Below are 12,449 nucleotides of genomic sequence, written 5' to 3' on the forward strand. Positions count from 1 at the left end.
TTTTTTTTCTGCTTTTTAGGGTAACAGAAGAGCATGGTGGTGGGTGGTGATCGCTCTAGCGGTGAGAAGGGAGGCGCCGGTGACGGTCATAGCGACAGCGATTGTTCTTCCCCTTCTTCCACATCCACTTCTTTATCGTCAAAATTACCATGTGCACCTGCGGCCCAACAGTCTGATGAATTCACTGATGTTCCAACCTCTCGGGAGAGTACAACAGGGGCGATTTCATCCTCTGAGCGTTCGCGGCGACTCGCCCTCTTCGGCAGTCGGGCCTTAGCGGCAGGCTCAAAAGGGCACCACATTGCTGGACCATCTTCTTCAACCACCTCACCGGTGACTGCGGTGACATCTTGCTCACGTGCCGACCAGAGACAAGGAGTGTCTCCTTACGGTGCGCGACGGGGTGATATTTCGGCTTTTGTTCGTCCAAGTAGTGAAGTTTCATCGCAGGGTAAGTATTTGGTTGTTGGCGATGGGATGATGGCACCCTTCATGGCTTTGTGCCTTCGTGTCCATGGTCTCGAATGTGACCTGGCGCATCATATCAGCAGTAATGACGCCGATCGCGGAACAGTTGTGTTGACACCCTCGCTAACGCAGGTAATGGGTGATGTGCTGAACGTCAGTGTTCCAAGCGGCAGCGTTGTTGGACGTATCCTCACCTTTGATCATGTTGGAAACGACATGTGTGATATCGACCTTAATGAGTTTCGTGAAAAGGGCGAAAGCCCCACATTTTTCTGCTGTGATAGGCTAAAGTTGGAGCGTGCACTTCTCTCACTGTGCGAGGTCGGGGTGCACAGCTGCCACGTGTTGCCGAAGCCGCTTATTGACCGTGGTGGGCTTGAAGCGCTGGACTCGGGAGGTGTTCGCGTTCGCTTTGCGAGCGGCCACCATCAGGACTATCTGGGCCTTATATGCACGGGGCGTAGCCAGGAGCGTGTACCTGAGCTGACGATCACTAACGAGGAGCTTCAGTTGCGTGCAGAAAACGCCGAAAAGTTCCGTGAAGCACAAGCAAAGGCAGTGCGATGGTTGGAGATGTGTGTACCTCCGTTACCTGAGTTGGGTCGGTTTGAGAAGCGTTTCACCCCTGGCTCTCAGGAGATTGTTGAGCTTCTCACTCCTCGTGATGCGAAGATGACTGTGCGTCCGACTATGATGGCAACGAAGTTGTTCTACAATGTGACCATTACTATACCTGACAGCACACCGGACCCACGGTTGAAGAGTAGTAGCACAAAGCAATTCTGGGATGACGTAGTTATGCACTGGACGTCCGGTATACCTGGATATGTTTCACACACGATGTTCCGTCCAATTATGACACACATGCAGCAACACTTCACGAAGAGTAGTGCGCTCGTGTATCGCACTCCGCTCTTCCTTATGCCGCACTGGTCGGAGGGTGGTGGGAGGGTTATTAAAGTTGCGCACGCGGCTCATGGCGCAGCTTTTGACGCAGTTGATGTCGCCGATGCACAAGGCTTCACAGACTGCTTCTGCCTTGCGCGTACAATTGCCGAAGGAAATGATGTCCAGCAGTTCCTGCGTGATAGGCGGCTGCAGGTGATGGAGGAACTTGATCACCACGCGACGCTGCTTAACTACGGTGTGCGGGAACGAGGTCAGGTTGCCTACATGAGTTCCAGATTTGCCATGAAAATATTACGACGTTACAAGAAAAACTGGAGAAGCATTCTTCAAAACTATGTGACGCTGATGCCCAAGATAGTGAAGTGAATTTTATGCATGCTCGGCTGGATCGAATAAAGGTGGGAAGAGTTAAGGCCTGGCAGATATGTTCCTGCGGAGGGGAGGAAATATGCAGGTATTGTGTGTGTATGTGCAGGGTATTGGGCTAAGAGAGTGGGGCAAGCGACTAATGGACCACCATAAGTCAGGAGGAAGAGGAGGGAAACACCACCTGGTGCTTCGTGTATCCTGACCGTAACGGGGAGCCGGGGGAGGTTCTCACCCTACTACCCTTGAACACGCTTACCAAAATTGTATGTATGCGTGCAGACTTAGGATTTCTCCAAAGCTGTTGTACCCACTGTTGTCACGGTGTATTATGACATATTTACTTGTATTTTTATCTTACTGAGTTTTTCTAACCCTTCACCTCTGTTCATTACTTCCCTCTTGCTGCATGCGTGCCTAACTTGCACGGGAATGCCCTTTTCATCAGCTTGCGATGCAGAGATGGAGCCAGAGACTTCACGCAGTTAACAAAGCCACGGGACGTCGCTGGAGCCCCATACCGAAGCCACCACCGCAGGATTTCGACCGCCTTTGCGGGACCCACAGCGTACTCAACACATTGCGCGCATTCTATGTGGCCCCGCGAAGGCTCCATCCACACCGTCGGCAATTGTGCTCCCTCTATGTGCGTGACTTTCGCCTGGAGGCGAGTTGCAACACCAAAAAAAATGGTGATGATGATGCAGAAAAATCTAATGATGGACATGACGTATGGATTCCCAAGCAGTACCCGAACATGCAGCGTATTGTGCGTCTTGCGCGCGCGTTGAGCGTTGCAGTGCATCCCGTGGAGCGTCGTGAGTTAGTGCGTCTCTGTGGCGAACGACGCAACCAAAACGTTGTGCTGGAAGTGTCAACCTTCACTCCGAGGGATGTTGTGGCGTCCCCTTGGGAGAGTGGTAGAAGAGTGTGGGATGCAGACGGACGAGGCATGACTGAAGGTGGGGCACAGACAGATGACGTGGTATTTCTTGACCACGTGATTGATCCTGCCAATGTTGGTGCTATCATGAGATCTGCATTTTTCATGGGTTTGCGGCGGATTGTCCTTAGCAGCGACAGCGCTGGATGTACCGCTGCTGTTTGCCGCTCCAGTGCGGGTTTTATGGAGTACATGAGCGTGTACCGTGCTGTTGTTCCGACGTTAACATTTCTCGAGAATACTGTTGCTCAACAAAAAGCGCGTGATGACGGCCACCTGCTGGAAATCTACGCGACGTCTCCGATGCCGCGGCGTGGCGTGACCACGTGCAGCGCGAGAGAACTTCCCTCAGTGTCTTGCGGTCCCGTCAACAAGCCTCGACGTCGTTTGCTGTTACTAGGGAATGAAGGCGCTGGTTTGCCTTCAGAGGTTATGGGGCTTTGCACGCATACCGCGCACATACCACTTGCGCCTGAACGCAGCCACTTCATGTCTACAGCGGTGGATGGAGGACTGGTTGCTGGGGGGAATGGTCGGAATACGTGCCGTACCCGCGGTGAAGAAGCCGAAGATATCGCACATCTACGACCAGAGGAGGTGTCCCTTAATGTGAGTGCTGCTAGTGCCCTTATTCTCGCAGCGTTGAGACGTGGTGACGGAGCTGTGGAGGTGTATAGGAATCACTAAAGAAGATGTGAACTGAAGTTGAGAACGGCAGGGCACCGTGTGAGGGGTGAAGAACAGGTGCGACTATATGTGTTACTGTGCCTCGCTGTTGTTGCTCCTCATACGTGACTTTTTATCCTTTCTCAGGTTGGAACATCGTTACTTAGTGTGTGCCTGGCGGGCTCCCTCTCTGTTTTTTCTCTGCTGTTAATTTTCGTGTTGTGCCACCGAGCGTTTGCATTAACACCCGCTGGTTGTCAACCCAGCATTGGAAGTGAATCGTGTCCTCGTTAAGGAAGTTGAAAAAAGGGAGGGGTATTGATGTATCTGGCGGTCGGTGGCATGCCGCAACGAGTTGCGGCGGCGCTCTAGCGATGTCACACCGAGCTGTTCATTTTTATGGGGCATGCACCTTTATTGTTATGGCGGACAATAATTTACAACCTATTCCCCACAGCACTGCGCTGTCATTGCAGTATCACATGCACGTGTATGCCCATTTTTCTCCCTTTTTATGGTATCTAACTCTTCCCATGGGAAAAATGCTACCCAGTCTCAGTGCTCAGGCGACCGGTAGCACTTTGTCGCGACAATTTGTGCAAGGTTAAATATCGAATTTTGGCTGCCTGAAAATCTACCCATCAGCAGTAATGAGCAACCACGGGGGCAGCAGCAGCCTCGACGCTCTCGGTAGCGTCGAGACAGCGGCTGCAGAGACGACAAGAAACATCGTGCTCGGCCTCCCGAAGGACGGTCCAGTTCCTGGTAGTAGTGATGCGGCGTCTCTGCAGGCCGCAGAAGCGTTCATCGGATCGATACAACAGGAAATAATGGCGTGTGATATGGCAAATGCTCGCGCCATGGAACTCTATGCCCGCCACTGGTGGACGAAAGTGCCATACTTCGGAAAACGGTTTGGGTCCACTACAGCAACCTTGGAGGTTACGGGGGCAGATGGAGGAGGGGTTAGTGGCTTGCCTGCGTGTACCGGGACATCGGACGGCCAGCACAAACATATGCGGTTGGAGCGTTCCTCAGAGGTGGCGGCGGTTCCGGGCACTTCGAGGGGCCAGCAGCAGCGACTTAACAGTTGGTTCTTTAAGCTTCGTCACCCCGGTTGGGTTCCGATCATACAACGGCCGTGGGTGCCGTACTTCTGCATTGGTTGCTTGATGCTCGTTTGGACACCTGATATTTGGAAGTTGCGAACGCTGCACTGGTGCGACTATCAATATGCGGAGTTTCGTCGTGCCGTTCATAGGGCGTATTGGCGTGCAACGATGAGTGCCGAAGATTATAAGGAGCTGATGGAAGAACTTGAGCGCGGGCGGCCACCACCATTTGGGGTCTCAAAGTGTCCCTTGTGACGAGGACTTTGTGAGGGGAAAAGACTTGTGTTTGAATGCTCGGAGAGCACGCGCGAGGGTGTTCTAGGAAACTAATGTAAAGGGCAGCAGTACATATACATTTGCGTACTGATATTTTCCTCCTATCGTTGGTTTAAGGGTGGGGTAATGCGTTTCATGGTCATAAGAGACATTATATGGAGTGTTGTGCGAATGCATGTAATTTGGACCCATTAAAGGCATGGTTCGGCGAAATCGGTGATGCCGGTTTTCCTTTTTTTTAACCTCTATTTATTAGCCGCGTGTCACGTAAAAGAAATATTTATGTTATTCACCCCAGTTATTTCCGGTTAGGTTGAGTTAGATTAAATGTTACCTAGTGTACATTTGTTGATAACCGTCATTGAAGCTGTATGTCTAAGTTGTGCGTCTGGTGTAACCCGCTGCCTCCAATTCTCGCAGTTAATCTTTTTCACTCTTTTGTTCCTTTGTTTCTCTTTCTATATATATTACATATATATATATATATATATGCGTGTGTGCGTGTTATTATTATCATTATGTGCTTCATGGTTAGTGTTGTGAAGAGGCCCAGGAGCAGAGGGCCTGAGCATTTCCGTTTGTTTGTGTGTGTGTGTGTGTGTACCACCACTTTGGCATAAGGCAAAACCACGTTCGCATTAACTATACGGAAGAGGAGGAGGAAGGTGGCCGAACGTGCCGTTGGTACTTAGGGAAAGGGATACATGGGCTCCACGGAGGATGTCCCGCCGGTTGCTCATTCGGATGTCATCAATCAAGCGTGCGCAGTTGAGAAGTCGGTGGAGAAACCTCCAAAAGGTGGAGAGGCTTGGAGCATTGATTTCACGTTGCCGAAGATGAAACGCAAAACCACCAGAAAGGAGCGGGAGGCTATTTTATGCAGCAAAATACGGGGCCAGCTGCAAACACTGTCGACTTCAAGTTTCTCGAATATTGGGGACTCCCAGCAGGTATTTTGCTCTGGTAACAACACCGACAGCGAAGGTAATCGTCATCTGCAAATTGTCGATGTTGACGGTATGGCTGATCCCTCAACTTTGATTCCGAAGAATCTTCCTACCACGCGTGAGGATCTGGAGAAACGAGTATGCCTGCGCATCCCGAGGTTGTTGGCTGTAGCTAAGCAGTACCCGAAAAGCTGCGGTATCACTTCACTAACCTCCGTGTGGAATTATCTTTATACCCGCATCGGTGAAAACCCAACGGGTGCTGACCGGCCTCCTGTTTCTCAAGAGGAGGTAATGTCCATTATTGGTTTTTCGCCGCCATTTGATGCCATATCGTGGGGGCCGTTCACGGGGAACGGCACACTTATCCGATGGTTCCACGCTCTTAACCGGCACTTTGCAGTGAAGGGACGTGCGTATGTGCTTTATAAACCACAGGGGGTTTCCCGCACTGCCTGTACGGCTGAAGAAGCGCTGCGGCAACTGAAGGACGTTTTACAGAATCCCCAAGCAGCTGTGATATATCATTGCCATAATCATTATATGGTGCCGATCGGGTACCAGGAGATACCCCACGCGCAGGCGGATTGCTATGCACCGAATGTGCCTGAGAGTAGTTGCGACACAACCGTATTCATCGGTGATGTGAGTCGGGGGCGGCATGAGGCAATGTACGCCCGGAAGTGGAGCGATATTGTCAAGGATCTTATGACACAATCACCGGAGTTTTACAATATCCGCCGCCCAGAGTTGGGAATACAAACACGTGTTCCCAAAAAGAAAGGGTGTGACACGGACCGTGATCATGAGTCGGAGGGAAATAGAGGGCAACCGTTAGGTCAAAAAAGAGCCGTTATTTCTGTTGAACAGCCCACTGAAACGGTTCCGCCGCGGGATGCAGAAGCTGTTCTTTCACCAACTAGTGACCCCGACGCTAAAGCCACTGTGGGACGAGCAGGGCCGCCGCCAAAGCGGAAGGCGAAAAAGGCGGGTGGGGGAAACTTACATTGCCTTATTTGTTTTCGTTGTGACCAGGTGGAGGAGCGACCGGAGCGGTTCGAAACGTCTTCTAGTGACCGTGACAGTGAAGGCAGCTCTTCATCCAGCAGTACGGGTGTTGATGAACCTGCAGCTGATGGCGGTAAGAACAGCACTGGAGGGATTGTATAAGGTACAATAGCTTTACACTTTAATTTGAGCGTTTGAAAGACCTCCCAGTTAGTGTGTACACGCATGTATGGCAGCCCCTGGTGCAGCACCACGGCTGTTTTAATGAATTTTGCCTCGCAAGGATGAGAAACAGTTTTATTATAGTAATATATATATATATATATATTTTGGAGGGGGATACGGTGATATGGAACAAACATTAGACTGACTTTTTTCGTTCGTTATGAGATGAATCATTTCACCACCTGTGTATGCTCTACCTTCCGCTTGTTTTGTGTATTGTGTCTCCACTTTACTTTAGCCGGGTAATTTATTGTTACTCTTCTTCCGTTCACGGTGTATCTCCTCTGCGTATTGTATCAGGTACGAATTATACAGAAACCAAGTAACCACAGAGGGTTGAGGCAAAGTGTTTACGCCACAGACCGTTTCCTCCGCCGTCTGAAAGGCAGTGCGCAGCGTTGTGCGCTGACGTGTCGATAATCAAGAACGTAACGTATATATATATATATACCAATAATACAGATACAGCCAGATACATATAGGTGACTCTGAAGGTCGATATTTATTCGTATCATATGCCGGCAAAAAGCCGGAGACGGGGTTGTTCTTTGGACCTCTCCAGCGGGAATACTCTGAATGCTGGAGCGCCAAAAGGAGCTGTAGGCGGAGTGTCTAGGGCTGCTGAAGATGAACTCAGCCGTAGTGTTGCGTCCCCCGCAGACGCCGTCGAACTGCTGTCGAGGATGCAGGATCGTACGAAGGAGATTCAGAGAGCTGAGAAGGATGCGGACGCTCGTGAGAACCTCGTGAAAACTCGGTACGCTGGAGGTGCTTCAGCTACAGGGGGTACCACCGTGCCTTTTGATAAAAATGCGTTACTAACTGACATGATTGCTGAAGCACGTTACAATTTCCTTAAGCTTGATCAGAATCTCTCGGAGGATTACAACATAGCAACACGCCGTTTACACGCCGCTGTCTTTGGACACACTTCCGACTTTCTGCAACTCTTTCGTGATGTGAACCGCGCAAGCTCGCTGGTAGAGTCCCTGAAGAGCAGCGTTCAGGGAACGAAGGCTGTCATATCGACTATAAGTAAATCTGCCACATGCGGTAGGAAAGGTGGTGTAGTCGAAGAGGGGACCGATGCTTGCACCTCATCAGCATTGGGTTTCTCGATGTTCAGTAGCGGCTTGGGCTGTAGCAGTGGTTCCAATGACGACTCCGGCAATCGTGTTATCAAACCACGGACTCGACCGAGTCTCATTGCCACGAACTTAGCGCGGCGGCAGCCCCGAAGGGGCCTTGCTGGTGCTTTTGCAGCTCAACCAAGCAAAGACACCGGCACCCCTGGGAGTGGTGCTGGTTATAGCAATAGTACTGGCGGTAATGCTGACGGTAGGGGGTGGAGTCGAAGTGGGGGATGTCTTCTTGTGACCACACGCTCCCTCAACACTACGTCGGTGAGTTTATGGCAGACAATGATTTTGTCTGGCGGTGAATCAGCCGTCGGAGACTCAGCGTTAGGTTATCACCATCGATGGGCTGCGCAGCGAGGCATTGGAGAAGAATCGGATGATAAGGTTGAGAAGGCTAAGTCTCAGGATATTGCTGTGTTTGTGGATGTGCTGAGGCAGGAAGTGATGCAATCGATTGCAGAGCGACGGTATATGGAAACAGCGGAGCTGTTACGCAGTTCAGAGGCAGAGGCTGACGCGAAAGGGTGCTTATCTCTTGTACTAGAACTGGAGGAGTTACTTGTGCATTCAATTCGGATGCACGTGCAAACCCTTGTCATGCCACTGATGTATAGTGAAAGCCTGCACATACCACTAATTCAACTTCTTCTAAGATTTGGCCGTGTACAATGTGGATCGCAGCTGTTCTTCCATCTACACGCCGTATGGCTTGATGCTGAGATGGAGAAACTCCAGCTTCGTCTCGATTCGTACAAGGGGACACTCATCGCGAGTGATTTTCTTGTGTGTGCCATACTAGAAGTATTAGAGAGACAGAAGAACCTGTGGCGCACTGACCCCTCTATCGGCACTGCTGCTTGTCCTGCTAACGATAGCAATGAAGATGATAGCGGACTCGATTCTTCTCCAAAGGCGGGTAACACGAAGCTGGAAAGGACGGGATCACCGGGAAAAGTAACTGCTACTGACCATAATAATGGCTGCACCAAATCGGAACCTGTGGTGACACCAAGGATGCCCCCGAGTTCTACTGCGGTGCTGTGGGTGCATGACCGTTTGGATAAATTTGCGTGTGAGGTACTACAACCACGCGCCTTGAGCCACGGGACGGGGGCTGAAGGTGGTGATCCCTCGCGGTTCCGGCGAGCTGTTGTTATGGCAGCTGATGCCATTCGGACCGTGCGCCGCCTCGACCGATTCGGGTTTGCAGGCTGTGACACGCGGTTACTTGTTCTTCTCACCCCCAGTCTCATGTACTTGCAGACGGACTTCAGTCGCTGCACGAACAGCCGTCTGGCGACAACCGGTAGGGCTATGATTGAGCACTTGATACACGACGTGCGGCACATATATCTCACAAAAGGGAAAGGTTATAGTGTTAAGATGTGTGGTGAGGTTGCACGCCGGAACAACAGCGTTTGCCGAGAACTTCAACAACGACTCAAGATATTACCACGTTCTTCCTATGCACTGCTTGCTGAACTTTTGCTTGCCCCAGCTTCCTCAAGGTTATTCATGCCTCAGAATACAGGCAGCTGTGCGACACGCCCGGGCGAGTCTTCCGCGGGCCCGGTGCTCGTACCCGAGCAATACAGTTTTCTCCGCTATTCCAACGGCTGCACGCGCGTACACGGACTTCTTCTAACGTCAGTGTTACGTTTCGTAGCGGCCATGACGGGCTATGATGTGCTACCGCTAGAACTCGCTAAACAACAACAGCAAGAAGCTTTGGAGCAACTCGCAAACCAGGCGGAGTGTGCGTCCTTTCTCCTCTCCAACTCACTGGTGATTGAGTCACTTGACGTAACACTGCATCGTTTGTTTTTATCACTTATGCATACCACAATACGGCAGCGTCAGAGCCTCGTGGGATTTATGCTTTCTGGAGAGTTCAGTGAAATGCATCCGAAATTTTTTGACTGTGGTTCTCGGTCGTCGTCGTCAACTTATACTTTAGTGGGCAATCCGTGGGCACTAAGTGCGATGCAGCTGATGCTCGCTGATGTGTTGAGCACGTCCGTATGGATCGCATACCTTTCTCGTGGTGGGGCGTTGTCGCAGTTACTGCTTTTGCAGAGTGCTCAGGCGTTCCGCGTGCAGTATGTGGAAGAATTGCGTCGTGCTCTGCCGCGTATTGTGCAGGGTTGGATGGCGGCAACATTGAGCCTTGGGTATCGCCTTGACTCTGCGCGAGATTTGCTTCCTTGCGATGCCTTAGTTTTCCCTGTTACGGAGGCCGGCACTTCGACTGCACCGATGACGATGGCACCGGACAACCGCATGGTGGATGCAAGCGATCCCCGCGACGCGGTCGTGCGGCTGCTCGAGATATCGGCCGTCAACGAGTCGCGGCTCGCTCCCTTTTTGCTGTCGCTTGTGCAAAACTCGTTCACCTCGGGCTCCAGTACTGCGGAGGAAGCGGTATTGCTGTGTGCCCCGTTGCCGATGCCTACGTCACCGCTTTGGTGCTTACGAAGTAGGATTGGTAACTATCCGAAGTTCCCCATAGGACGCAAATTTAACCACGACGACGAGCTGTTTTTGTTTCACTTGTTTGTGCAAATAATGTTGAACGTTTTGGCTTACTTCCAGGAGCATTTGCTTGTTCCCAGCTATGTTGTGAATGAAAGATGGGCTTCTGCGCGACCCAATTCACCTTCTGATGGTGATACTAGCCCTCAGTATCCAGGGTACACGTCAAAACGATGCCCTTCGCGAGGTTGTGTGTCCCCTCAAACGGAGTCTGTCGTAGCCATTTTATCGGCTGGTGGTGGGAATTATGTTGGTGCCGTTGCTCTCTTGCAGTTCATTATATATCGCCTGCTTCGGGATGTGTTGTGTCGGCCGCAGACGTGGAATGTGGTGTACGGCCTTCCCCCAGAAGCCAGCCGCTGGGCCGAAAATATGGTTCGGCAGCAAGTGTTCTTTTTTGCATTGTTCGTGCGGTTCTGGTCGCCTCTCTTCGTTGGAGGTGTGAACTTTCCGGTGGCGGCCGGCCGCCCCCCGGGATCGGGGAGTGATGAGAATGCAGATGGCATTTCGTCTATGCTTATCCTTCAGTGGCTAACGTGTACTGGAGGTTGTCAAGGAAAGCAGCAACATGGTAAAGGACCTTATGCTTTTGACATCGAGGCTTTGGCCTTCCCGCCTAACACCGTGGAATCAAGGGAAAGGGTGTATATACGCGAAACTAACTTAGGTGGGGTGTCCGGCGCTGCAACACCACCTGATGATCAACAGTCGGAGGGGGCAGGGCAGAAGGAAGGTAGCAGAAAATCCGCGGAGGATTCCACGACCGGCAGTGATTTTAGTCCCCCCTGCACCCCTAATGAAGGCAAAAATGATTTAAGTATGCTCATGCTGGGGTTGATTGGCTCTTTCTTTGATTCTCAAGGGGAGTCACGGGCCATGCCGGCCATAAACTCGGACCTCACAAGGAATCGAGTGGAGAAGCTGATGTCTTCATTGAATTTGTTGAGTGTTGTTAATAAGGAGGTGTTGGCTGAGAAGGGTGGTGCGGAGGGAAAGGACAGCGATGATGATGATGAAGATAGGGAGGAATCTCCATGTGGCACAAAGGAAGAACCGGTCGGTCCCATTAGCAAAAAAGAAGACTCAGCGAAGGAACAAACTTTTAAAGAGCCGCTACACTCGCGAACAGGAGGTGACACCAGTAAAGGAGGTGTGACACTGTTTCACGTGTACAATATGTTGCTACACTACCTTGCGCCGCTAACATGACCGGAAAGAGAATAGAAGGGTTCTGACGGGGTACTGAAAAATACCATACAGGGGAATGCCATACGCAGATATTTCCGTTGCGCTGTTGACAATTCTTTTGACAAGTACCCCTGCAGTGGGGACAAGAGATGAAATGCTTTTGGCGGCCGATGAGACCGTACCCGTCGTGGTGCAGTGGTGAAGTGGATGGATGGGAAAATAACAAATTGCCATAAGTTGCTGTTGCTTATCCACTTTGTTTTTTTGTTAAAGTCGCGCGTCTGCGAGTTCGTGGCCGTTTCGTATTTGATGCTTCTGAAATGATGTCGTGGTTGACGCACCGAGTTCGTACCTTCTTTTCCTCTTTCTGTCTTCACCGGTTGTCTCTTTTCGTTTTTCCGCCTCCGGTGCCGTTCTTCACTCACTAGAACATCGCCATAGTTTTTAATTTTGTCGTCACTGCTTTTAATAATACTATTGTTTCCTCCTTTTTGGAAAAGACGGAAGCCGATCGTCAGCCGGCGTGTGACGTTGAGGAGGTGAGGCGCATGGATATTGTAATGTGAGAGGAATGCCGCAGTTGCTGAAAGAAGGGGGGGGGGGAGAAGCCTTTACGTGGTGGAAAGTTTCACTTTGTTGCTGTCATGTTCATGCATATATATATATATAT

The 12,449-nt window shown here is 51.0% G+C and overlaps 5 protein-coding genes across 5 annotated transcripts; all 5 read left to right on the plus strand.

Moving 5' to 3' along the window:
* Window positions 1–33: 33 nt before the first annotated feature.
* TEOVI_000773700 (uncharacterized protein) lies at window positions 34–1,743 on the plus strand (the record flags this gene model as incomplete). Its single annotated transcript, XM_067222164.1, has 1 exon — window positions 34–1,743. One exon carries the CDS (start codon window positions 34–36, stop codon window positions 1,741–1,743), a length of 1,710 nt encoding a protein of 569 aa, XP_067078265.1.
* A 454-nt stretch (window positions 1,744–2,197) lies between these two features.
* On the plus strand, window positions 2,198–3,373 carry TEOVI_000773800 (SpoU rRNA Methylase family, putative; the record flags this gene model as incomplete). Its single annotated transcript, XM_067222165.1, has 1 exon — window positions 2,198–3,373. One exon carries the CDS (start codon window positions 2,198–2,200, stop codon window positions 3,371–3,373), a length of 1,176 nt encoding a protein of 391 aa, XP_067078266.1.
* A 629-nt stretch (window positions 3,374–4,002) lies between these two features.
* On the plus strand, window positions 4,003–4,719 carry TEOVI_000773900 (uncharacterized protein; the record flags this gene model as incomplete). Its single annotated transcript, XM_067222166.1, has 1 exon — window positions 4,003–4,719. The coding sequence occupies one exon, from the start codon at window positions 4,003–4,005 to the stop codon at window positions 4,717–4,719; it is 717 nt and encodes a 238-aa protein (XP_067078267.1).
* A 725-nt stretch (window positions 4,720–5,444) lies between these two features.
* TEOVI_000774000 (uncharacterized protein) lies at window positions 5,445–6,857 on the plus strand (the record flags this gene model as incomplete). The annotated part of the gene is made up of 1 exon (XM_067222167.1): window positions 5,445–6,857. One exon carries the CDS (start codon window positions 5,445–5,447, stop codon window positions 6,855–6,857), a length of 1,413 nt encoding a protein of 470 aa, XP_067078268.1.
* A 578-nt stretch (window positions 6,858–7,435) lies between these two features.
* On the plus strand, window positions 7,436–11,800 carry TEOVI_000774100 (uncharacterized protein; the record flags this gene model as incomplete). Its single annotated transcript, XM_067222168.1, has 1 exon — window positions 7,436–11,800. The coding sequence occupies one exon, from the start codon at window positions 7,436–7,438 to the stop codon at window positions 11,798–11,800; it is 4,365 nt and encodes a 1,454-aa protein (XP_067078269.1).
* Between the last annotated feature and the right edge of the window lie 649 nt (window positions 11,801–12,449).

The sequence above is a fragment of the Trypanosoma equiperdum genome, assembly GCF_001457755.1.
Source record: "Trypanosoma equiperdum strain OVI genome assembly, contig: ctg_1577, whole genome shotgun sequence".
In the NCBI taxonomy this organism is placed as follows: Eukaryota; Euglenozoa; class Kinetoplastea; order Trypanosomatida; family Trypanosomatidae; genus Trypanosoma; species Trypanosoma equiperdum.